Below are 25,945 nucleotides of genomic sequence, written 5' to 3'. Positions count from 1 at the left end.
CACGCTTACACATTCTGTCATGGATTCAAACCAACTAACCCGTCAACGTGTTTTAACTAACTTAACCAGCACGGTGTCACGCGCACTGGTACACACGAACACATCTCGCGCGATGAGCGTGGAAACTCGCTGAAAAAATTCTGGAGTGAGAAATCGCGGCAGCAGCAAGCGACTTGACCTTCATGCATGTCTCGCTTCAGCGCGAACGAAACGTCAAGAGCACAGCGCATACGAAACTGCCGGCACTGCACGCAATCTGCAAACATCGTAGATCGCTTTGATGGTGAGGCCCGTGCGGGCGCAGACCGCTTTCAAGACACATGAGCGCCGGCGACGCGTCCCTACAGCGTCCGCCAGAGCGTCTACTACGGCGTCCGTGATTCGCATGGCCAACGCCGTTGCATAAACCGCGGTTGTCTCTGCTGTGTACGGAGCGGCGGGCAAGGACATCTAGGCACCGTAGCAGCCGCCGGAGAAGTACGCCCCCTCCTCCGTCGCCTCACACACCTGCCTCGCGAGCCAAAAGAGAGGGCACGCATCCGCGCCGCGTTCCTCGCTCGCGCACGCGAGGTTGAACCGCGTTCACCGGCTCATGGCGACGCCGACGGCAACGACAGTAATGCGCCTGGAGTGTACATATAGTTGCTATCGCATAAATAAAGTTTGTAGCAAATTTCGACATAATATGTAATCGTTACTGCCTCTCCATACAAGTAATGTCTTGACCTTTTTGCTCATGTACTTTTCCTTTTGTGTAGTACCATTACTTCGTTTATTATTTCTTTGGCTTGTGTGAATGTTGTCTCATTGATGTAGATTATTATGTGGTTGTTCATGTTGTAAAAATGTGGTTGGTTACTGATTAGTACCTATGTATAGCAGTTATCTGTATTTACAACCAGTAACCAGTTTGTACAAGCTCGATAATCATTTTTTTTATTGGACCGGTCACTAGCCATTTAGGCTATTGGTCCAGATATTTCTGTACGAACTTTTCCTTATACCATAATAAAGTCTAACTTCCTTACTTGATTTTGATTTGAACATGCTATTTGCAGCTTTGACTTATGCCTAAATATTCACTGGTATAGATTGCATTTCCAAGCGCATTTTACAACTTCTTGATAAAAGACCAGTTACAAAGAGTAGCAGTTTGTCCATATCCTGGCACCTTGTTTGTGTTGCAACATCAATGTAGCCTCCGTGGCCCTGGCAACACTGCCACGGAAGAAAATGGTTCATCGCAATGATCGCTGCCCTCTAACAAAAAAAGCTAAAAATAGCAGGCGACGCCGTTCGGCTTTACTCACTTCTTGCTCTTGCGAGCTCCACTTCCGTGATTATGATCACCAAGACAACCAATGTGATGGTGACTAAGGCGACTTTCATATTTTGCTGCCTTACCAGTATCGGCACACGAGACCGTACATTTGCCTGCTACTTTTACGCACGCGTGGTGAGCGCATAAAGCTCCAAACGCAGCTTGCGGAAGACATTCTTCCGAGAGGGAAGCATTGTTATTTACCTTGATACAATACGATTGTGGCTACTGTTTCATTTTTCTATTTACGTCGCTTCTCCTTTTCTCCATCTTGACAAGGTCCATTGTTCTTGAATCGAAGGCAACACAGCACGCAGAAACAAATGGCCATAGCTCATGAAAAAACAAGCGGACCCAATTTTACGGGCGCTCGTTTCACTTGTAAATGTAGCAATTTATTAAATGCTACTGTCATGATTAACTATTTGTGTATGTGCGGACAACTTGGAACATAGTCTTACTGTGGGATAAAGTTAACGTTCAGGAAAACTATTGCCCAGGTTTCTGCACGATCACCGTAGCCGGAAATAGGTGACGACAAGTTCTGCAAATAGAAGTGTCATGGCGATTCCCCTCCTTTTCGCAAGTGCCCTGTGACAGCCTGCTTCGGTGAATCGCGAACTGTTGTCCCGGACGTAGTGCCATGCCTTTCACTGTCAAGGACACAGCTGTCTGCCAGCAAATCACCATGGCGCTTTGCGTGGTTATCTGCCAATATCTCGAAAAGGTTCTTTGAAGGCAGAGCTTTCTTTTCTGACTATTGTTCACTGTGCGCTGGAGAGATTTGTGTCACTTAGTAGAACTCGGAGGGAGCATTCCGCAGAAACCCACTGATAAATGAAAACAACTGCAAAAAAGCGGCTTTCAAGAGTTGTCTTGGAACAAAGCGTTTCCGCGTGCTTTGGGCACGCGTGGTTAGGTGCGACAGGAGAGGCGTGGTGATTCGGTAGAAGGAACCGGACGGGTAGTGGGGTAAAGGGGCACTCAAAGTAGAACGTTACGTTTAGTCCAGTTAGCCTCTACGAGTATATTTGCGCGACAGGAAGACGACAAACCCAAAATGATGGCCCTGATCGTCGCCGGGGACTGTCATGTCAACCTTCACAAATTCTAAAACGTCTGGCACCTGCAGCCTCAAGTGCATATCTCTTCTCAAAAGTTGTTTTGCCCCAGCTTCTAAACGTACACGGCAGCGCCAAAAGAACAGGCGTAAGCTCTAGAATCCATAGCAAGAGCCTTCGAACGAACAATCAGGAGCATCAATGAAGTGGTCCCACCACCATACCATGCTCCTGATTGGGTGACGCAATTTCTCAATGATACGACAGCCTAGACAACGCAACAAGCTCAGCGGCAGACCCAAGCTTAACAGGCAAAAGTTATGAAGCAATCCGATCAAATGCAACAGGCACAGCACGATACGGCGCAACAGTTCATGCAAGCTCTCCAGAAACTGCAGGATCAAATTATGGCCATTTTGTGCCAGCATCGAGAGGTCATGAACCAACCGCAGGGGTCACACTGCAGTGCCAATGCAGACCCCGGTACTCTTGTAGTGAAACCGCCGCTCAGTCAACCGGTGCACCACCCAACTCAACGCCCCTTCTGAGCGTGTGAGTATGCCGACGGTGCTCCTGTGGCAAGAAACAAGTGGTACCACTCCTGGCATCCGGGGCTACGAAGGGCATTTTCAAATAAGCATATTACACGTGAAGACTGGAAAAAAGATATGATACCAATAGAGAGAAGAGGAAGCTGAAGCACAGGTGGCTGCCTTTGTGCGCTGATATGTAGAGCATGCAAAGCTCGACCCATATAAGTACTGTAGCAATATCCAAGATGAGATGGCAGTGTGACGTAAACTGAGAGGTCGTCAAATATTACTTGTGTCCGCCTACCTTCATCCCGAAGCCAACTGCTACAAGAAAGGTGGTGCGACTAAAGCTAATTTTGCACGGTTGTGTAAACGGCGAGACTTATATCCGAAGGATTGAGTATTTGTTGGATGAGGATTCAACGCCCTTCATAAAAACTGGGGATATGAAAGGAATTCAAAGAGAGGACGTATACTTTGTGAAGAAATTGAAGCAGGCGACGTTGTCTGGGCGAACGACTTGGACTTCTCGACTCGTCACGTACTCCACTCTGGGTCCCGCGAGAGCATGCCTGACTTGACTTAGGTGACACCGGGACTTGTGAATGAGTGGAGGTGTGGTGCCGACCTTATTAGCAACGATCACTACCTAATCAGGATTTAACTCTAGGCGAAGGCCACCGGACAGAAGGAAAGAACGACGTCAGTCATAGATTGCGACATGTTCCGTTCCAGTTTTGAATTAAGTAAGGTATGCGACGGGCTAGTTCGTGTTGATCCATGATGTTTAACAGCGCAAACTTGAACAAAGGACGGCGAAAGACACAGACCTAGACAAGTGTCGACTTCCAACTGAAGTTTTATTCAATAAAAAACAAACACATCTGCGGGATGCGCATGCACGATTTTGTACCAGCGCTGGCTCATATCTATGACCATGTCATACCTGTTTTGAAGCTTGCAACAAGAGCACGCCGTTCCTGGAGATGCTGTCAACAGCAACTCGGGAAGCCACTGAAGATATCGAAGTGAATGGGCCTCTTCCTACATCCGACAAGCAACTCCTCATTTTGCGCGGCCCGCAAGCAGTGTTACATCTACTATACATCGAGAACGGGAAATAACACGTCGGCTTTCTCAAGGTTCGTAACAAGACAGCTCAGGCGCGCCGTTATGCTAAGGAACTTGACCGAGAACGATAGCGCGACCACTGCGCCTCGTTTAACAAACCATTTCTTCGTTCAATTCTCAGTTGTCGTCCGACAAGCATAAATAATTATGAAAGCTGTATTTTTATAGTTACTAACAATAAATTTTAGCTACTATTTCGCATAAAGTCGTGACGCTGATGAATTATTGGTTACCTTTACAAGAAAGCAGCTCCGTTCGACGAGCATTTTGACCACACTGCTTGAATCATTTACGTTTCCTTTCCCTGATGGGTGTCATGTCTGTGTGTCCTAAAACCAATTACAATCGCTTCTTCCTTTAAGGGCGTTCAGAAAAAGAATGAGCAGGAGTTTCGACAAATTCCAGAAGAGTGGTCGAGTTGGTGAGAAATAATACTTTGGCAACTTGACAGGCCACAGACAAAGAAAGAACGAACAGGAGTTGTTGCAATACTCGCAACATCATTTTTTATTAGAACCAGGATTTTCTTGAATACACCTAATATATTAGAATATATTGAGAATACAAAATTATTAAACTGCTCACAGCAGAAACAATAACCTGGAAGAAATCAGGTGCCATTAAAAGTGGGATTCCTAAAGAGAGTGTAAAACGCAAAAACATCTTTACAGTTGGCAAGAACTTTTGCTTGTTACTATATTGAATTCAGACACGACAAATGTATGCCTTTTCAGTGTCGGCCTTCTGCAGCAGAAGACGAAGTCGCAGCTTGGTCATGATGCTTGTGTCTCAGCCTGGAAATTAAGACAATAAAGTGGCAATATAATTCATTCATTCGTATTCATTCATTCATTCATTTATTGATACTGTCAGCATTTCTCAGGCTATTACAAGAGGGGAAAATCTAATAAATTCACATTCTAAACAAGGTACATACATTTCACAACTACGATATCGACACAAAAAACAAAGGAAAAAATCAAACAGTAGATGAGAAAACGCATGCAAGTGCTGAGGCACAACTATTACATTGGTGTACTACGGTCCAGCTAAGATTTCAGGCATTCTAGAAAGGCATCGAGGGAGTTAATATTTACAATGGAATCAGGCAGCATGTTCCATTCTTTAATAACACGAGGAAAAAACTGTACTTAAAACAATCATTATAAGAACGCGGCACAGGAATGTACATGGAATGGCGATGTCTTGATGCCTCATTAGGGTGTATTGTAAAATATGGTGATGTGTTGATATTCAAGTGGCCATCACTCATTTATAGAACTATAGAAGTCTCTGTAAGAACAAATTATCAGAGCGAAAGAATACCAGTCAACAACTTTTAACTTCATAAGGCAAAAAATTATCAGAATGTCGAATAGTGTGGAGCTCGTCTTATCAAATCACCCGTCAGCCACGCCTTGAAAACAGTCGAAGCTGGCGAGGCCTGTATCGCCCACATGCATGATTCATATCATGCCCACCAGGGCCGGCAGGATGTCGAGCAGCCTTCGGAGGTCCTTGTGCGCAGCAGAGTCGCCCAACAAAAAACGCGTAGCGGCCGAGACTTTTGAGGAATACAACGAGCGTTTCGTATTTGTTACTTGGAGGCCAAGAAAACTTGATGGAGTCGACGTAATCGTGCGTGAAATACGAAGCAAATGAGATGCGCAATATGTGCATAGTAAACATGAAGAGATAGATTAACTATATATAATGTGCATTTATTTCATCGGATCATTTCAATGAATGTTGAACATCATTTCAATGAATGTTGAAATGATCAAATGAATTAAATGGCGGCTTGACAGAGCTGGGACCTCCATAATATTTATATCTCCAATAATAATAATAATACTTCGTTAGCGTCGGCGCTTGTTTGGAACCTTCATTTTATTTAAAGGGTAGCTTTCTTGCCGAGTTCTAGGCACAGTTTTGTACGTATTTGGCGTCTAACGCCAAACGCGTTTAACGGGATAGGGGCGCCCGTAGGTAAGGTACAGCTAAGAACTATTTTACGAGTTTACCGTTTCGAACATAGAGTTTTATACAATAATCCCTATAGGTAACTATGACGCTAGTTTTCACGGAAACTGCAAGGAGGGCGATTGACACAGCATTAGAAGGATGGTCAGTACTTAGATTTCCTTATACTTCGTTTTTCTCGGCTTTAAACGGCTTCGCGGTATTGCGAGCTCATCATTTTCGAAAGACAATGGTCTTATAAATAATTAAATAATCGTTAATAAATCGCCGGACGGCGGAATTCGAACGCAGGACCGCTGTGGCACCCAATCCTGATGCTGAAACCATTACGTCACGGATACATGCGTCGACGAAGCGGCATAGAACGCCCTTTCTCGTGGGCAAGCCACCGCGTTGAGGCGCTTGATGCATTTCGATTCAAGCGTCTCTGCTTTCTTTAGATCGCCATCATCATCCCAGTTGCACTAGAAGAAGCCGAAGCATCAGAAACACCACGAATGCAACAAAACACTACAGATCACCACTGAAAATGCAAACATATCATGTATACGAAGAATGCAGGGCATGTAAGTATGTGCATATAACCCAGCCTATCTTTGATTATACATCCAGCCTATCTATGATGCGCTGCAAATAAAATAATTCCTTCGTAAGACACGCTGCTCTTTAATGCTAGTCTTTAGTCTTTTTATTGTTCCAGACATGTACTCCGTCACATGGCTGAGGAGATGGAGAAAGAAAGTCACTGTATCGCGGCTTGACAGAGCTGGCATCTGCATTAATATTTATACCTCGAATAACAATACTAATATTTATACCTCAGTAACTACAATTCATACGCAGACAAACGTGGTGCATGACCCAATCGCACCAAGAATGCTTCGTTTTACGTGGATGTCCAATTGGACTTTCTTCTTCTCTACCTCTTCTGTGGCGCGACACCCTTTCGTGGGTGGCTTTGCACTTTCTGCATTTGATTATGCAGCGTAGTTACGTGTCATAATCGGTGACAACGCAGGCAGTGCCTCTTACGTTAGAGCGTCTATGCATGCGACCTTGATTCTCTGACAGAAAGCGCGGCTTCCTCGCGAAGACGAGCTCGCGGAGTTTCGCTGGAAATTTCGGATCTTTTCGAGCCATTCACTGGTTTGATGCTTTGCAGGCTCGATCACCGGCGTGTCAACTACGCACCACGATTAGTGTGTTTCCAACAGCCAAAGTTAGCTTGAGTGAGGGTGCCCTTAAACCCAACAGGATGCCCATTCGTTTGTCGTGACAGAAAAAACTAATGCTTCTTGACGAAGAAACTAACCAGCTGGCCTTTCATTCAGTGCCATATGTGGCACAGATTATACCGCGAGTAATTTCAAACCACTCATGTTACACTCAAATGTGAGCGCAGTTTATCAATTCTTAAATAAATAAATCTCGCAGTTTTTTTATGGTAACGCGTTAGAAGCTCCATTGCATTGATAAAAAAATTATGTTACAGCACCCCAAAGAAAAGATAATGTCAGAGATTTGAAGAGAAACCGCCCAAGAACACAACAACCGTAGAGAGGTATAAGTTAAACCTCACTAAAACAATTCAGCGTAGCAAACAATGAAAATTATTTATATAACGCTTGTAGCTTCGAAAGACGCCCCTATAAAATTTCATAGGTGACAGAGATTTTTTAAACATGAGTATGGATATCCGGCGAGAAAATACTATTTTACCCCTAATTGTGCGTTAATTATATTAGATAATATCATTGAACACAGAAAAGCACATCCATTTCGCATGCGCACAAAGATAGGAAAAATAAATCCCCTCAAGTGTAGTGTCACAGAAGGCTGCGACAAGCACTAATTCCTTTACGTTTTGACGCAAACTTCTGCCTGCGCTCGGGAAAATGGCTGCAACTGAAAAAGGAGTCCCAGCGCGTGCCGCCTGTTTGCCAAAAATCGGTTCACTTTTTCTTTTATTCTGAAGCCAACTATAGCCCACTCGAAAGTTATCAAGAAACACCTTAGCCAAGTCGCCTATAGGCAGATCCCTCTTTCTTAACAACGAGCAAGCAGTTGTAACGTCGTGTCCAAACTGTACATGGCGACTTCCATAAAGCATCGCATGCTAATATTTTGCAGGTGACCAGCGCTTTTCAACCGGAGTAACGGAAAAAATAGGCTTGGTTGTAGTGGTCGCTATTCTTTAGTTAAAGAAGCAGTATCCATGATGATAAAATTTGCCATAGCACGACGCCTGGCGCTGCTGCTTTGCATATTGTTGGTTGTCGTACAGGCTAGTATACGATTGATGTATATTTTACACCTGACATTGATTAGCCTTCATACTCGCGTTCTTGAGAAAATACTATTAGTTGTTCTGCTTAATTATTATTCAGGGAAGTGAATGCACGTTACCAAATAAATGTGAAAATGCACATCGTGAGGAAAATCACCATACGCTTAGGACTTATTGCGCAGCAAAAGAAGTACGCACAGGAAAGCAGCGCGTTAATCAAGTATGGCTGGCTCTCTGCTGTAATTTCATTTGTGCATCGCTTAGCCTAAATGAGAATTCTTGCATGAATTGTACTATGCATGTGACAAAAGATACATACTTGGTTTCTTTTCGTCTTTAGGCTTCGTGTCTTTGGATTCCTCATCATCACCTGTAGATCAATGAACCGGCATGAAGCTTCTCTCCGATGAATTAGAAAAGGTAGGTGGCACTTCGTGTTGATGAGCACGTACTATTCACAGAGATAGCACTGTTAATTCACTGATTAGACAACGGTTCTCACATACAACCGAGTGAACACTGCGAGCAACACAGCAAAGCCAACGTTTCTAAATTGTGGGAACCAGTGAGTGTACGTGTATCATACTAAAGCCAGCCGGTCGTTTTACTTCCCATGCTCAATAGCTCTGCTCCAGAAGAACTTCAGTTTGGCCTAGTTGGTGTTTTCTGCGTATTATATTGACCGCAAATAAAGACGGGGACAGCGAAAGAGAACAGAAAAACAACACGGGCGGTTTCAACTTTCAACTTTCAACTCATTTATTCACGGCAGCCCGTGGGCATGTATAGACAAATAGAACATGCGCAGAACGCAGCAAACAAGAACACTCATCAGCCTAGCGGGGCAACCAATTATCAAAAAAATCTATTTCTAATTGAAAGAACCTAATGGAAGTGTCGCTAACACAGTCTTGGCCTTTCTTTTTTATGTGATAAGCTACCTTTAGTTCGCGTGCAGTCTGGTCCTGTCTTTTCCCCAGAATCTTTATCTCCTTAAGAAGAGGTGCACAGTCACAGGCATTCCAGTGCGCAGGTAAGTGCGCCAATTCATCTTTCGTTAGCTGCTAATGTTGTTTTTGTATGCTCTTCCGCTGTCCCCATCTTTATCTGCGGTCAATATGATATGTAGCTTTGCTAGTACGCCTCGTCAAGTACTGCTCATAGTACACAGTTGATACTGCTGTATTGTGCACTGCAGATATTCACACTTCTTCTTACGTTTTTTTTTTCTTATTTGCTTTTATCTATTTCTCCACGCTTCGCCTTTACTTTTTATTCAGATTGGCGCGCAAATAAAAGTGACATAGTCAAGGTCCGCTGCACTCCAGATTTCAGATTTACTTAGAATTGAGAAATTTCGAGAACTTCCAATATTTCATTCTGGCCATTCTTTTGCACTTTGAAAGAAAGCCTGTTATAACAAAAAATCACCTCATCATTTAGGAGGTCGGTGGGTTTTAGTCAGTTCCAGTATGGCTGAATAACTGTTTCATTGTAGGTCTGTTTTCGCCGGACGAACAAATTCTGACGACCAGCGCTGTAGCACGAGCAGCATACAGCTGCATCAAGGTGAATCTCAATACATAGTGAGAAGTTTTGTGACAGGACGTCACCTAACGTGTAGAGTAGTTGTACTTTGTGTCATAAACAAGCATTAATTTTTGGAATCCATTGAATTGGGCACCAAGGCACCCGAAATGCCTATCTCAGGCTCGCTGTATGTTTTAAGATGCGCTCTTACGAAAGCGTCAAGTATTGGCGACCTTGTACTAAAAGTTTATTCATGTACCCTGCAACATTCGTATTTAATGACGCCGCAAGAGACTTCATATTCACAAAGGATTATATCGAAACGGAAGTTATAGACATCGAGGATACAAGGTTTGTGAGTTTTATAACGAGGGAAATTTAAGGTAAGTCAAGAGCACTGAAATCGTTTAATAAAAGAGTGATTTATGAATGTTCTTTATTGGACCATCGCACTAGTCCTTGCATTCGCAGGCATATATCGGTGAACTTTTCGTGCGTCTCATCTATGCAAAGGGAAACTTGAGTGCTCCTAAGTTGCTTAAATGATGAAATTATGCACAGTATATACTCAAACTAAACGGAAATAATTGTAGGGTGTGTGTGTGTGTGTGTGTGTGTGTGTGTGTGTGTGTGTGTGTGTGTGTGTGTGTGTGTGTGTGTGTGTGCTGCTACTAGCAACCCGATAGAAGTTCGTTAAATAAGCACACCTTGACGCATGAAATACTACGCTAAATTTCTTTCTTTTTTCACATTGCACCTGTCTCACTTTCGCTCATTCTCAATTTCATACGCGAAATTAGAAATATCCATCAATTTCATTTGCAGAAGCAATTGCAAGATTAAGATGAAATTGTCATACTTCGACTGTTTGAAATGAAATGCAACATCTACATCTTCTTCGGGATATTTATTTTACATTAAAATATTGTCTCTAATAAAGCTTGACATGAAAGCTGCAATTTTCATAATTACTGCAGCGTAAACTACGAAGACAAAAGAGAGACATGAAACGGAGATTAGTTTTGAAAACCATTTCGTACAAGTTTTGGGATAAGATTACGTACACCATTTGGGGTATTAATTAAACGAAGTTGAGTAGAACATAAATGACATCGTGTCGAAGTAATGTCTTCAATTGAGTGAGCATATGATGCTTGATCCTTTAGTACATCCCTTTATTAGCAATTCGCATTGCCTCAATTCAAGCTGCGACAATAAGTGCTGACAGGCCAACCGAGCGTATTCTCACACTGCACACTATCACAAGCGTAAACTGTCGTAAAATTTGCGGAGTTCGTCATCTACATAAAATATTTATGCCATCTCTTATCGAGAAATAACAAAAATGTTGGCGATTTGAAATATTTTATGCAGCCACGTAATTTAAGCAGCACAACTATAACTCGTAACACAGAAATAGCGGTCAGCTTATGCGGTGGAGAATCCGCTACAGAGAAGTCAGTGGCCGATAGCGCCATGGCTAAACTTTGCGCCTGGGCAAGACGCCCTATCAAAGAGAGCGAAAAAAGAGGTGCCTTGATAACATTGGGAAGCTTTCATGATTGTAATGTACAGTCGCGCACAAGGAAAATGCTAACTGCATAATTTAGACACAATGATAACTTTAAGGTATTTATTCGATTTAATGATGTGTGTAATGTACTCTGTAATCAAGCCTATGCACTCCCTGAATTAAACATGATCTGGAATGTAAGTTCTGTGCTATCATTAGCCGTTCCAGCTTGGTTCCATTGTTCTATTTGTCAGTGACAGTGCACCGGCAGGAGACAGAACTGACTGCGAACGGTATGGCAAATGAAGCGACGAAACCTGAATACTCATGCAGAAGCTAATAAGCATGCTCTCAACTTATACGTTTTGAATGAACAATTTCTCAGCCAATCAACAACCCGATCATTGCAACCCACCAGAAAGGTCCTGAACAATGCCAAACTCTTTGGACGACAACGTTCATGCTGTTAACTCCGTGAGCCTTCTGCATTTCCCCAAAAATCTTGGCTGTTGCAGTCATCCAAATTTCTCAGCACAGCCTTCGTGTGTTCCCAATAATGATCTTGGTTAAGTGGAGGCTGCACTAATACTCACCTTTGCTTCCCGTGTCATCTGAATCCGATCCGCTTTCTCCGCCAGCATGGCCCGTGTCAGAGCCTGTAAAAGGGCTGCGGTTACAAAACTTCAAGCTGGCGTGCCTTGGCAATCTCTGGCCCTTGAGAAAAAAAAACAATAAATAATATGAAACCTTCAAACGCTACAAGTATGTACAGGTCCAGACGAACGTCGCACATTGTGTTTCTTGACGGTGCTAAGCGCTGCTGCAAATGGATTAAAAGTGCCAACTCTATATTTTCCCCGTCCACCTGAGGACTTTAACGGTTTTGCCGGAGAAATTTTTCAGAAAACAAATTGCCGAGCGTGAGCTCAAAATGAATATTCCTAACTTAGTGGCCAAAGCTGGCAAATTAACCATTACTACTCTCTCGTGATGACATCCGATTCGTTTTTACTATGTGACATAACAAAACCCGAATTCCACCTGCTCTTTTTTGTCTATGCTAGAAGTACATAAGTGTAGGCTAGTGAGTGGCTATCTGTAATATACAGTATAGGCCAGTGACCAAGATTGTCCACCAAACAATGCTTAAAAGGTTTTCGATTCGGCAGCATCTTTGAAGATTGTTTGCCTTCTTTCATTGTGTTCACTATTTTATAAGCACCAATAAGTGCTTCTCGCGGCTTTACGTGCGTGCCAGCTATGGCGTAAGCTACGCTGAAGGCTGACAAAGAGGGTTGTCCAAGTACACACAGCTGCAGAGCACTCCTACGTTCAGTTCCTTGATTGCCATGGCAATTCAAGGTGCATGCGTGAAGGCGACTCACGAGCACTGTGCCCACTTTCCACGCCCTTGGCGACGCCCCCCTCCCCCCCCCCCCCCCGTGGGCGACAACGCGGGAAAATGGGCGAACTTTCACTTTCCCACTAGTTTACTACTTGGCGAGGAGGACGTAAATCTTTTAACAATAGCGCGCAGAGCGGCGCACGCATCGTGAGATTGGGAAAATGGCAGCGCCCCTGTAGCCATGGGCTGTCGCGTAGACAGAGTCGTCACGTGATTCTTTTGCACCCACAAACGTTGATTTCGATGCTACAACCAGGAGTCTAAAAAATGATATCATATGACGGAACTTTAATTCGGCTGATGTAGACCCACATTGTCATCCCTGACAGTCATCAGCTGTTCAGAAGAGAGTTGCATTTACTGGAATTTGATGGCCATGTAATTTTTGGGCGCCGATTATGGTGCCATGCAGATGTTTGCAACGTTCAACATCTTATTCATGATGTATCTGGAACACAGAGTGGGAATTTCCTGCCAGACTCCCAACGTATTGCGAATTCTTGTCCAATATTTGTGGCATTTAATGCAGAAAGAAGCAGTTCCGACTAAACAAAATATACGTTTTTGCACAAGTTACTTAAGCTAGAACGCTACAAATTTCATCAACTGTAGAAAATTCTAGCAAGGTATTTTGATTGTTTTTCCATATTCTCCTGAGTTCCGATATCCTCTTTTCCTTTTATTCTGTTTTTTATTGCCGGTATTGAACTGTTATTGCTTGCTGCATTCCTCAGTAAAGTTGTTATCATGCAAAGCATATTTAGCACTACACTGTAAAATGTGCTTTTTTAATTTATGTCATTGTAAACCACATATCACGAGCTTTTTAAATAAAATATAGCCTAGTATGGGTAACACTGTGGCGTATTCAATGAAATATCGGCAACAAATTCTTTAATAAAGGGTTAGCTATAATAATAAGAACAGCTTAGGGCCACGCTAAATATATCTACACAGCTATAACAGTTCGCATGCGGAAAGCTTGTCCGCCCCGCAACCGCGAGTAACGTGTCAATGTTTCTATTGTAAAAGTAACATTGCCTTGCTGCCACAATTACGGCAAGAATATGAAAGCAGGCGTAGACGCCACATGTAAGCCGCAGCTGCTCCTCTACCGAGATAGGGTAAAAAAAAAGGACATGCGAAAATCAACTGTGGGAAAGTTCGTGACTGTTTCAGAAACCTTCCCGCTGATAAAACAATTTCCAGCGCAGTTCTGCAATCTGTTGAAAGAACAGTTCACCCAGTGTTTTTGAAAATTCCGACCGAAAGCATCTTACTAATGATGTCGACGTGAATGCGATTAGCGTTGAACCAGCGTAGCAACACATCGCATGTTACCAACGCCAAAACGCGTCACATACGAGGCCCGCATGCAGCCAGGCACATTTCTCGCACATCTCTCTGCACAGGCTGCGCCGTCTGGCGGCGCCGCCTCGAAGTCCGCGCGTCGCGTGTGTGCGCATATATGCTCAGACGAGATTGCCTGAGCATACGTGGCACGAGTTTGATTCCGCCCAGTTAGAGGCGAGATTTTAATTTTTTTTCTTTTTATTGAAGATCGGCACACACCTAGGGCGCTATAACGTAAAGCTATTCCAAACGTTTCTGTTCTAATTCTGCAATAATTCAGCCCTCCGCTATTGGTGAAAAACTTTTTTGGACCACCCCCACTTCGCCCGTCAGGCACGCGGCGGCACGAAAACCGCGATAGCTCCTCATCTGATATGACATGTACACACTGATTATGCATGATTGGAACGAAAAAAAGAAAAATGGTCATTTCTGATTCGCCGCGTTTTCGCCATTTTTCCTCGCCTATTGGTCAAAAGTTTTCGGGCTGCACCCACTTCACCTGCCTCTCACGCGACGCCACAAAACCGCGAAAACTCACCGCGTCAAAGTTACGCGTACGCGTTAAAGATGCATTAATATGCCGAACAAAACTGAATTTTCTTCTGAATGGCCACAGGCTGCCCCGTTCCGAAAAAAAAAAACGTGGCTAACGCCGATCGCTCAGGCACTGGCTATTCGCACCTGCCGGAGAGCATGGGTTTATTTGCGTATAATAAATCTTTTTGCGTGGCCGTGTAACGTTTTCGAGAACTTTCGGCACTTTTACGACCTCGTTGGGCAAACTCTTCTTTGCTGAGGATCCATTTTAGCGTCATTCTTAAGCTTCCGTTCCATGCCGCCGCAATTTTCGACCTGCCACCGCAAGCTAGGTAAGAAAAAACGGAACAATCGCAGACGCCGGCACTACCCTCTTCATCGGGTTATCGATTTTCAGTGCACTGGCTCGGCCCCGTCGAATTCCTCTCCACTTGAGCGTGCTCTTCGCCTCTTGTCAGCCAATTAGATAAGACAAGCCGCTCAGTGTAGGCAATGTTATTCGTTTTTCAAGCAAACAAAAGTGACCTCCTATGAACGAGGAGAGCGTTTAGTTGGTCTGTTCAGACAACCCTGCCGGTTACCGCCGGATGCTTGCGTTGGCGGTTACGCAAAGTTGACGTCAGGATATTGGAATAAAAATATGTTGGAATAGTTTTACGTTATCGGGTCCCTAGTGGCACTTACCCGACGACCCAAGTTTACGTTGTAGAGGTTCTGTAAGGAATGGCACATACCCACTGACCGACATTGGTGCGACAGTCTGTTTGAAGCCCGATTCCTTAAACACTGTCGTCTTGTGGTGAAGTCATTTACCATACAAAGACTCAGGTGTGCGGGAAAACAATTACAGACACAGATGGAAAGATAGGTGCATAAACTCCGGAAATCGTATGAAGTCGACTAAGAATGCTAATCGGATTAAAAGTACGTCTGAACTGTTTGGCTTGATGAGCAGCAGTGATAAAACGGCACGTAACACAACGCCAGTCAAATACAATGACGAACGCTACAAGTGCAATATGTAGCCTTTTCATCTTCATATTTATTACAAGAGGGGCAAACACCGCTCTCTTGTGATAAAATCGCACATCTCGTTTACAAAAGGCGCGGCCTTGCGTAGCTTTCTGACAGACGGCGGCAAAGTTCTTTTTTTTTTTTTTTTGTTTCCGTGAGTCCCAGTGCGTCGGGACATAGCAGTGTCAGCCCTACAATTTGACGACTTCGCATCGGATGGAGCATGATACAACAATTTTTTTTTGCGGGTGCAAGTTTTTTTCTTGCGTATACTAAAGCATTATTCTCTGCGCCAAAAATTATTAAGTTTTTGACACAAAACAGCGGCACGTAACAATCGCTAAGATGTGCTGATTGGCATGGTTGTCTTTGTATGCATGTAAACATCATGATTGCACAGATAGTTGATCAAAATTCTGCCGCCGTTATTACGAGATAGTTTCAGCATTCTCTCGTCTCCTCACTCTAACATTAAAACTCTGTCATAAAGATTTGCTCGGTGAAGCATCCACCTGAGTGAACTTATATGCACCCTTTCCACAAAATTAAATTATATCGTAATGTTCAATACTGTCATTCTGTTACCTTACTAGTTCATTTACAAGCAATTTTCGGTAGAGAAGTCAGCACATCAGGAATGCAGAAAAGCCATGGAACACGCGAGGCATCTGTTGAATAGAACTCCGACACCGCAACTTGGTTTCTGTGTGGCTTCGCAAATTCATGCACCTTCGCATTCTCATGTTCGGTAAATGTCTGCCAAAAGGTTAGCTGGTGTTCTAAGTGCTTAGTGAAAAATTCAGTGAGGATTTAGTAAGAAATGCGACCCAAATGCATTCGCATTTATTTCGTCGCTTTTGAGGTCCCGATTCCATGATTTAAAGCGCGTTCGCCGCATTGCAAAGTGTTGTTCAAGAGCTCACTCGACACATTTGCTGCCTCTTCGAGGAGAAAATTGTAACCGACGGTAGTGATAGTGACGGTGACACTGCCAGTTGCACTATACATATATATACCCATAGACAGATACTACGGGACCTGCTTCGCACACTTCACACACATCGCCTTTCCGCTTTGACACTTGCTAACGCACTTAAAATTGCGAAGAGGTCTCAAGAAGCCTTAGCAACTGGTGATGGAGCTGATGAGTCGTCGACGTCACTAAGCTTTTTACACACGCCCAAGCAATGCCCAAACGCCTGTCAGGACCTCTGCTTTACAATCGATAGAGTGTTTTGTAATGATATTGTGAGATATGTGATACGCTGCAACACGCAGGAGAAGAGCATGCAAATTTTTCTTCCTGAAGAGCACATACTGTAAGTATACGTATCAAAGACGACGCGCCTCCTCATCTAATATCAGCAAATCTGTCAGAAATATTAGGGAAACAGCTGACTTGCTCTACCAGTGCTTTTATTTGGACAGAAAATGAGACTGCTTGTCAGAAACAATACCCGAAACCTTGAGTCGTTAAGGTAGTTGCATAAGCTTCGACTCGACAAACATAAGAAAAAATTTAGGCATTTTCTCGGCAGCGAAATGATAGGCGATGACAACGTCATACATCCCACGATTGCATTCTGCATTAGGATAATTAAGTTGGATATAAACCACGCAAAAACAATATCTGCGTCCAACTGCAAGCCCATTGCACTGAATATTGGAGCACCGTCATCTGTTTTTGCTGAAGTCACACATGTGCGAAAAAGTAGGGACAAAAATCGCACTCAGAAGCAGAGCGCATTACGACTACAAAAACAAATGTGCAGTGGCAGTTAAGTAGAGAGCTTAGCGGCACATGACGGCACCAAATGTACGGAGCATACATTGAGTGCATCTAAAGCGCGGCTATGTTACAACATCATAAATTCCAGTGTTCCCCTTTTTCAAGAAATATTTCCGCAAGCAATACTTACTCGCACTTGCACGTTGGCTATCCACGACTGTTCTCGTTATGCTGGTTGCTGTTTCACTTACTAAAAGAAAGAAAAACAAAGGTTCTTACGTGCATAAGCCTAGTAAAACATCTTACACTGAATTAGTTGCGCGCTTGGGCACTCAGAGAATAATGATGATTCTAATTCGTGTTTAACACCCCAAAGCCATGACAGATACGCTAGAGCAAGCTTCCTTCTCAATTTTAGCCACATTGGGTTCTTTAGCATGCATACAAAATCATTTACGTGAGATACGCACATTGGTACTGGTCAATTTACACGTTGACTTAATGCGGGTGTATTTTCTTTCTGTCTGCCGGTTTAAAGTATCCTACTGGTTAGCTCGCTAGAGTTTTAAGTATAAGATATAAATTAACTTGCCCGAAGAACAATTTTCAAGTAACTCTTTCTTACTGCGTTTTCCTTCATATTTCTCAATACTGTCACATGACCGTGTCCCGGTGACTCGGATCCGGTGTCGGGGAAGGCAGGCAAGAAAGGCAGCTTGCTCACACTAGTCGAGGTAAAGGGCGAGGGCGTCTGCGTTGGCAGTGAAGTTTGCCTTTTGACAGCAAGGAGATGCGATATTTTATTCTCTTCTGCCTCCTCTAATGTTGAACCAATTCTGAAAATTCTTGTGGTAAAATGTTGTCTACATGGCGCTTTCCAACTTCTACTGTGTAACCAAGTTTCTTGAATGGTCCCTGTTAGGAGTTGAGAAAAACGTTGTTCTTGTTTATACAAAACTCACATCTGGTCACATGGCGAAGCAGGGCGCGCTGTCGCCGAGAACCGCTTCATGCAAAGCAGTAGCTCTCAAGCACCGCAGACATGGCCGACCGAAACCAGATTACACCGCACACACTACTTACCGCACAGAACTCGGCATCTGCTAAGTGTTGCTCCAAAAAGTACTTCCTTATGCCAAAAAAAAAAAGAACGCTATGGCCCAGCACCATTGCTGTGTCATTATATCGTATCTACGCTGCCCCGCTTGTCAAACCCTTCTCAGAACAGGAGGCCAAGACCATTGCAATAAATCTATCACTCTCTTGAAGCTCTTTCATATGCATTTCTGTGTCCAACTGCAATCGTTTGTTCAAAACATATTTGAGGGTGCTAAGGATGCTGCATGCAATTACACTAACGTGGCATCTTTTCTTGTTAACTTATCGCAATGTCATTATAAATGTCATCCGCACACCCACAAGAGGTGTTTTACTCTTTATTGGTTGTGGGCGTGCACACAGTGTAGCTGATAAAATGGGAACATTTGTTTCAATGCAGTCGATTATGTTTAAAGCTGAGTTTCTTTACGTAGCAGTGAATAATAAAAAGTGTCTCTAAATAAACTTTTTTATTTAGTCAATACGCTTCAAGACATAAAAGAAAACAATTAGCAAAGTTGCGTAAATTGAGTAGCACGCACCTGCTTTAGTAAAGCTTTGGCGCAATTTAGCTGAGGCACCTTATATCTTTCTGTCGATTTAGCAGCCATTTTTTTTACCATAGACGCATACTAGTTACGAAATGTAAATTTTGCCGTTACTTGTTACTGTAGTCTAAAATCAAAGTTCCTTAAACATATAAAATAATGAGGCTAAATTCTAGGGTCTTGCACTCTAAAAATTCGATCTGATTATGAGGAGCGCGATAGCGGAAACTCCTGGTTCATTTTCAATACCTGAAATTCTTCAATACGCACCTGAATCAATCTACACGAGCGTTTTCACATTATGTTTCCATTTAAATGTGACCGTCGCAGCCAGGTTCCCCACCCGCTACCGCAATCTCCGCAGCCCAATTTCATAAATATATGTTCTCGGTCATTGTGTGCGGGTAAACAAGTTAATGCAACTCTGGCGTTTCTCGGCGCGTATTTTATTATTTATGGATACTCCAACTTTTCCCAAGAAACATTTGTTAAAATCAACCAGTTACAGTACTCCATTAACGGTCCAAGTACATAATGTTCAAGATTTAGTACACATAGAAGTTTTTTACAGATAGTTGTATGAGTATGAAATATTATGATGATTATTCTTATTACGAAGCTGACAGATAGTGCTTCTTGCTAAAATTAACGCAATTCTAAGCTACTACAAAGCAACTCACGGAGGAGCAGCAACTAAGTGCACCACGTAAAAGTAAAAAAAAAACATAGCGCTAAACTAAAGTTTAAACGATGCAGACGCTGCCCGCCAAGTAGGATCTGTTATTCTGAAGTGGTGTAAATGCCGCCGTTATATATTACAGAATTTGCATTCAGGTTCGCTCCACTTACACGTGCTTCCCATTTGCTGTATTACCATCGATGTGCCTGCAAATATATAAAAAAGATAGTTCTAGATCATAACGGGCCCATACAGCTTCACAAAATGGGAGTATAATGATCATAATGAAAAGCAGTTGCTGAAATGCTTCCAGACTAGGCTAAATTATGTATTCAAACGCGCACCTTTGAACTGTGTCAACCGATACGGCTATTATGTAACAATAGAAATACTTTTAAGGTGTATCTAAAAAATATTTTAGAAAGCCGGCTCTTGATTGTAAATCAAAATCCAGATATTTCCTTAACTTTAAACAAAGAAAACGAACGTCTCACCTAAATTATGCAAACGTGAGGTACATTTAGGAACAAAAACAAGCTTTCACATGAATTGATTTACACATCCAACAAAGAGGCTAAGGCGGAAATATACTTATCCCGGTTAGCACTCTGTTATGCCAAACTATTAGCTTAGCAAGTTTGGAAAGTGCTGCGTTGGCTTGCCAATAGCGACTCTCGTAACACATTGCGGAGCAGGGGTCTCCGGAGTGTCTAAAATTTAACGGGTTCCCCCCCAATATGGCCAACCTGTTAACATATAAGGCCAGGAAATCCGAGGACGGGACCAACGGTGTTCAGTCAGCACAAATCTTCCACAAACGAGGTCACTTGTTCTGACACATTTAATGGGCTAACTAGCCGAAAATATTTAGCCAATATATAAAAGTGGTCTAATAATGCATATTCGAACTTCAAGACGTCCTTCGTGTTAGAAAACCGCATATATAAGTTTCCAGGCCCCTACGCTTTTTCCCCACGTTTCAATGCTTTGGTGTAAAATAACAAAATATGTAAAGTAAGCGTCCGCTTATGTGCCTGACATAAGCAACATCTTGACATAAAAATTGTTACAGCGCAAACACATGCAACCACAAAGTATGAAGGACGGGACACAAGCGGCGCGGTGTATATAAATGTGTATACAAATGGTGTATATAAATGGTGTATATAAAGTGTATATAAATGATGTAGGGTGTATATAAATGAGACTTTACTCAAAAAAAATTAATACGCAACATCAGTGATCTGAAAGGAGATTTTAAGCAACTAACCCCACTAAACAATTGACTCGACGACCATGCTCGCCACACTTGTTTAAGGCACACCCCTAAGTCTCGAATGGCATTGCGCACATAACTATTCATGTTTCAGAAATTAACAGCGCGAAACCGACAACAACAAGGGAACTAAGGAAAAGGAGAACACGAGACTAGCGCTGAACTCACAACTGAGGTTTATTTTGAAGAAAGTCACATTTATATACACCGGATGGCGCCTAATGCGCATGCGCAGTCGCTCGTTCGTGGACATGTTGGCCTGTGTTGGCTGGTGTATATAAACGTGACTTTCCTCAAAATATACTTCAGTTGTGAGGCAGCGCCAGTGTCGTGTTCTTCTATTCCTTCATCCCTGTCTCTATTGCGCTATTAATTTGCCAAACATGAATCACCACCAACTCGCCCAAGTTTCTCTTCCAGCATACATAACTACTCCTTTTTTTTCGTTCTTACGCCTAGCTTCTAACAGCACAAGCTTACATGAACAAACATATATCTAGTATAGCGAGAGCACAATTAATGCCCACGACGTTAAAGCTTCAGCTTCGCATAACCACATATCTATTTCTCCCGTTCCCGATTTGGAGGGATGAAATAATGTAATGTATTTGTGATGCATAGTGCGGCTACTTCTGTACTGTGTACCTTCACCTGCACAGAGTGTAAAAATCTCAGGTAATTAATGAATACTGTCTTCAGACCAATTTACATATCTACAAGGGCGCCCCACGTAATGGGTACAAAAATGTCGACTGAATAGTTGCGGCTTAGAGCATTCTACGAAGCTGTCTAGTGTTGATATAGTCGTACCCTGAATGATTATGAAGCTGTAACTCTCAAGGACAGTACACATTTATAAGCAGGGTTCTATACGTTGAAATTGAAATACTGTGACCGATTGTGAACAATTTATTTAGGGTGTCTAAATCGAAAATATTGGTACCTGGCTGGAAATAGCTTAAGAAGTTACAATGGTGCCTAAACTAGTGTTTGCATAATGCTAGAAATGTGCCGAAAGCAAGTCTATAGCATGCTTTAATTGAAAGTGAGTAGTCAATTTTCGACACACTGTTACCCAGGCATCTAAAGAAAATGTTAGTTTTTATTTGGTACGGCTGCAGAACATTTATCAATACGTTTCTGTTCAAATGTTCTTACTAGCAGGGCTAAAGAAAAGTGTTTATAGATTCTTAGTGGGAAGTTTGAAGTCTAAGAATATGTTTGAAATAAATGTCAATGGCCAATTGTTGATAGTATATTATCAGGAAGTTTTTAGGAAGCCTAAGTACTGTTAGGTTTTCAATTGACTGTGGGTAAGTCTTGTAACTATAGTCAACAGACATTCAAATAAATTTTGCCATTATTTTTGATAAGGGCTTGAAAGTGACCAGGCATCAACGTAACATTTAGATGCTGCGCAGAGCAATCACACTTATATCGCTGTCTTAGGCTGAAGGACGGTGAGCATTGCTCATAATATGCAAAATATAACGGACAACGGGGCTAGTCCGTAAACAGTTACTATGTGTACGGCCGTGGAAAACACTACACGAACGCGAAAGTAAACAGGACGGGCGTTAGCTTGCAACTAGCCCCAGCTACACATAGCACAGCTGAAACTTACAATGGGCATGGGCTCATGGTGAGCGGATGAAACACAGTGATAGAGAAGAACGTAACTGATAGCCAGCCAGAACTCATACTCGTCATACATCCCCTCGTAAACGCAGACAATATGACGACTCTAATCCTTCTGTACATAATTCATTTATAGCCCCTGTATACATAATTCTCTTGAGTTGTCGTAAGTGTGTGTCACCCGAATGCAAACCTTCTTGTGATTATGCTCGCTTTGCATTCGTGTTTTCATTTTTATTGTGATATTTTGTGGTTCTTTGTTTCCTTTTTCAGCTAGCGGAACGACCCGCATGGCCAACGTAGGCATTCCCATACGGTAGAGGAAGCTGATATACCACAGCAGTAAAGCATCAAATAAAAGGGCTTTTGTGCTTACCCTACCCTGCTACTTCTTTTATTCGATGTCTGTTTCTTTTTTACCTTAGCACAAATGCTACCCAGTTTATTCGGTGCCGAAGACAGTACTCTTCGTTCTATTGTCTGTAATTTCTAGAACCGTGTGGTGTTTTATGTGTGCGAATCATGATCTATGTAACCTTGTCATTGCCCCGCTCATTGAAACTTACGTCTGCAAGTTGCGTGTACTATCTTGAAATGCACGCTTCGGTACGTGCCTTCAAGTTCAGAATATGTGCGGCTTCCTTTTGCCTTCAAGAGATTGCTTGAGCAGAATGTAGAATAAATTTGCGTCTGAGCAATGATGACAGGTTTGTTTTCTAAAGGACCAGATCTGCGTGCTGCCCAGCTTGCAAGACAGAAGAAGAAAGTTTCAGTGATCTGTGCAAGAGTGCAGAGAGCACCAATGAGTTCCACTGGAATTATGTAGGGCCTCTACTCTCAAGCAAGAATACCCAACCAAAAGAAAAGTTGCAGAGTGAGGTGCAGCCCAAAAGCCCTCCCTTTTCATTTTTCATGTGGTATGTCACCGGCCTCTACCGTAGGCGAATGTATACTTAGAGCAGACGCTTTGTTGCGCCGATGAGAGTATCCTGCAATGTAGAAAGGAAAGACAACTATTCGTATTTAGCCGGCGCACTGTGTATCACGCGGATGTTTCCGAATGTAGGACAAGAATATAGTGTTAGGAAAGCGCAAAGTGGTAGAAAATATACTGATACTCGATTCCTACAATATTAAGAATCGGGAACCATTATGCGTCCTTGAACCACTCGTGGCCCTCAGTAATAAACTGAGTTCTTTCTCAGTATGCGCCAGGCCGTATAGGAAGCCTGGAGGTATCTCAGTCACGTTCGCTGAAAAAAAATTAAATCGAAGAAAAAATATACGAGCAACAATGAAGAGAAAGAAATCGGTAGCAAGCATATTCACTGGAGAATTCGCATTCGGGTGACGTAAACATGTGACAGCTCGCGTGAATTATGTGCGGAGAGTAAATTGAAGCAGAGTGCTCCAATCATCTGCGTTTGCGGGATGGCGTATGATGAATATAAGTCATTGCAGATGCTTTGGGAGACCATCGATCGCGTTCTACCCTTCTAAATTTTCTGTTCTTTTTCTGCGCTTCATGCACGCATACTCATTGCAAGGTTCAGCTACGCTCCCTCTAGCTGGATCTAGTTGCCATTTGGGTGTGGACATCTGGAGTTCGTCTCTGTACGTTGTCTAAACCCCTCGTATCCCAAACATTTGGCAGATAACGAATATTCAAATTTTTCAAACATGAATGTATCAAATAAATGTGAATGTAATAACAAAGATTATTCAATTGATATTGGATATGCTGCATATTACCACACTCTTGCATTTATAGACCTCCGCTAGCAGGTGCGAAGGTGTTAACCACTCTTCTATTTCCTAAGATCTAATGTCCTCAGTAAATGCCTGTGAGATGCGCACGCTCTTCCTAGTGGGCGAAGGTTTGCTTCTGTAATGGGGGCAGTGGATATTTAAGAAACGCATCACATAATCAAAAGCGTGCTTAATAGTAGGCGGTGTAGATAACCTATTACCATAAACTACTTATGCCATTGATTAACGTGTCATGAAGTAGGAAGTAAATAAGCTGAAAGGAGAAGTGACGCGCCACAAAAGAGCCGGAACGGAAATGATACTTATTAGGAACAGCCTGTCACTTGTAACGCCTGCTGCATGCTCGCTCGCTTGGCTGATAGTGTAATGCGGCTCGAGCGGCCGACGCCCTTGATGTGAGCGACTCGAAATGGTGCAAAAAGTGCGTATTGCCACGACGCTTTCGCGAAAACCCCTTCGGGAAGAGCCTCGTCATTTTTGGCGGCTACGAAAATCTAAGAGCTGCGGTGGCATCGAATTAGTGAAGGCAACCTGTATCTACTGCACTTATATAGCTTTGGCCAAGCAAGCGTACTAATGGCATCTTACGTCGGCCGATGGCACCTATATTCAGCAACCTAGCGCTAGCGACGACCACTAGCGTGCCGTTCTTTTTTTTTTTTTTATTCAGTCACCATCATTGTGGTAGCCCTTGTTTTCGAGTGCTGTCTTTGCACCGTCTGACTGTTTCTGGAGAAAGTGCCTGAATGATCTGTTTTGATTTTCTTAGATTGAATTAAAATATGTAGAATGCTAGAGAAGCCACGTATAGTTGCTAATACAACAGAAAGGCGTTGCCGACAGCAAGCGCATTTCTTTTTCTTCTATAATTGAAAGAAGACCTTGTATCTGCTTTGTTATTGTTCCTTTTCTTTTTCTTGCGTTGCTGCACTATTATGTGCTCTGAGGGATGATGCAAGAAAAAGGGGCCCATAGAGAGAAAACAGGTGAGGCGGGGTCAAAAACGATTTTGCTGACATCGTTCGAGCAACGAGACTTACAAGACAACTCGGACTAGTTACGCAGGAGCAATCGTACTCACCCATGGCTCCCATTCCTCCCATCATCGGATCCATCATTCCGTATCCACCACCTAACAGCATAAAAAGGGTTTGAGTTACAAATAATTGTTGATTCAAGCCTCACACCGATAACTTGTTCCCAGCGATATAGCGGCCTGCATTCTGTTATTTGCAAGAACAGTGTCATCTTTCAACAGTTCGATGAAGCTGCTAGCCTTTCTCAAGTGGTCGAGTCATTGTGAGCACCACTAACACGTGCCTGTTAAATATTTGTTCTGTATTAGAAGAGTTCTGATGTGTGTTAGGTGGGATCGTAGGAGACAGTATGCGTGAAAAAACTCATGTGCTACATTTTCTTAAGTGTTTACGCGTCCAGATGGAAGACCAACGAGGAACTATATTGGAAAAGGACAGAGCACAAGACAAGGACACGAGAGAGCGACAAGCACACAGCGCTGACTTACAAGAATTTATT

The 25,945-nt window shown here is 42.9% G+C and overlaps 2 protein-coding genes across 8 annotated transcripts in view; both read right to left on the bottom strand.

The window, feature by feature from the left end:
- Nucleotides 1-1,468, bottom strand: part of LOC142588392 (uncharacterized) — a 70,673-nt gene extending 69,205 nt beyond the window's left edge. For 3 of the 6 annotated variants that reach the window (XM_075700029.1, XM_075700030.1, XM_075700032.1), the window contains exon 1: nt 1,311-1,464. In XM_075700029.1, the coding sequence (XP_075556144.1) occupies nt 1,311-1,389 (79 nt within the window). In that variant the 5' untranslated portion in view covers nt 1,390-1,464. Of the gene's footprint in view, nt 1-1,310 lie in introns of all 6 variants that reach the window. The other 3 variants (XM_075700033.1, XM_075700035.1, XM_075700034.1) reach the window with 2 other exon arrangements.
- Nucleotides 1,469-4,402: 2,934 nt separating this feature from the next.
- LOC142588391 (uncharacterized) overlaps nt 4,403-25,945 on the bottom strand; it is a 43,931-nt gene continuing 22,388 nt past the window's right edge. The window contains exons 7-12 of one of the 2 annotated variants that reach the window (XM_075700028.1): nt 25,491-25,541; nt 19,896-19,931; nt 17,591-17,650; nt 11,953-12,015; nt 8,636-8,686; nt 4,403-4,840 (exon numbers count right to left, since the gene is read on the bottom strand). In XM_075700028.1, the coding sequence (XP_075556143.1) occupies nt 4,836-4,840; nt 8,636-8,686; nt 11,953-12,015; nt 17,591-17,650; nt 19,896-19,931; nt 25,491-25,541 (266 nt within the window). In that variant the 3' untranslated portion in view covers nt 4,403-4,835. Of the gene's footprint in view, nt 4,841-8,635; nt 8,687-11,948; nt 12,016-17,590; nt 17,651-18,124; nt 18,316-19,895; nt 19,932-25,490; nt 25,542-25,945 lie in introns of those variants that run through there. The other variant, XR_012829708.1, reaches the window with a different exon arrangement.

Source organism: Dermacentor variabilis, chromosome 7 (genome assembly GCF_050947875.1).
Source record: "Dermacentor variabilis isolate Ectoservices chromosome 7, ASM5094787v1, whole genome shotgun sequence".
Taxonomy (NCBI): Eukaryota; Metazoa; Arthropoda; class Arachnida; order Ixodida; family Ixodidae; genus Dermacentor; species Dermacentor variabilis.
The sequence above is the reverse complement of the archived record's forward strand: the minus strand, read 5'-3'. Positions and strand labels throughout refer to the sequence as shown.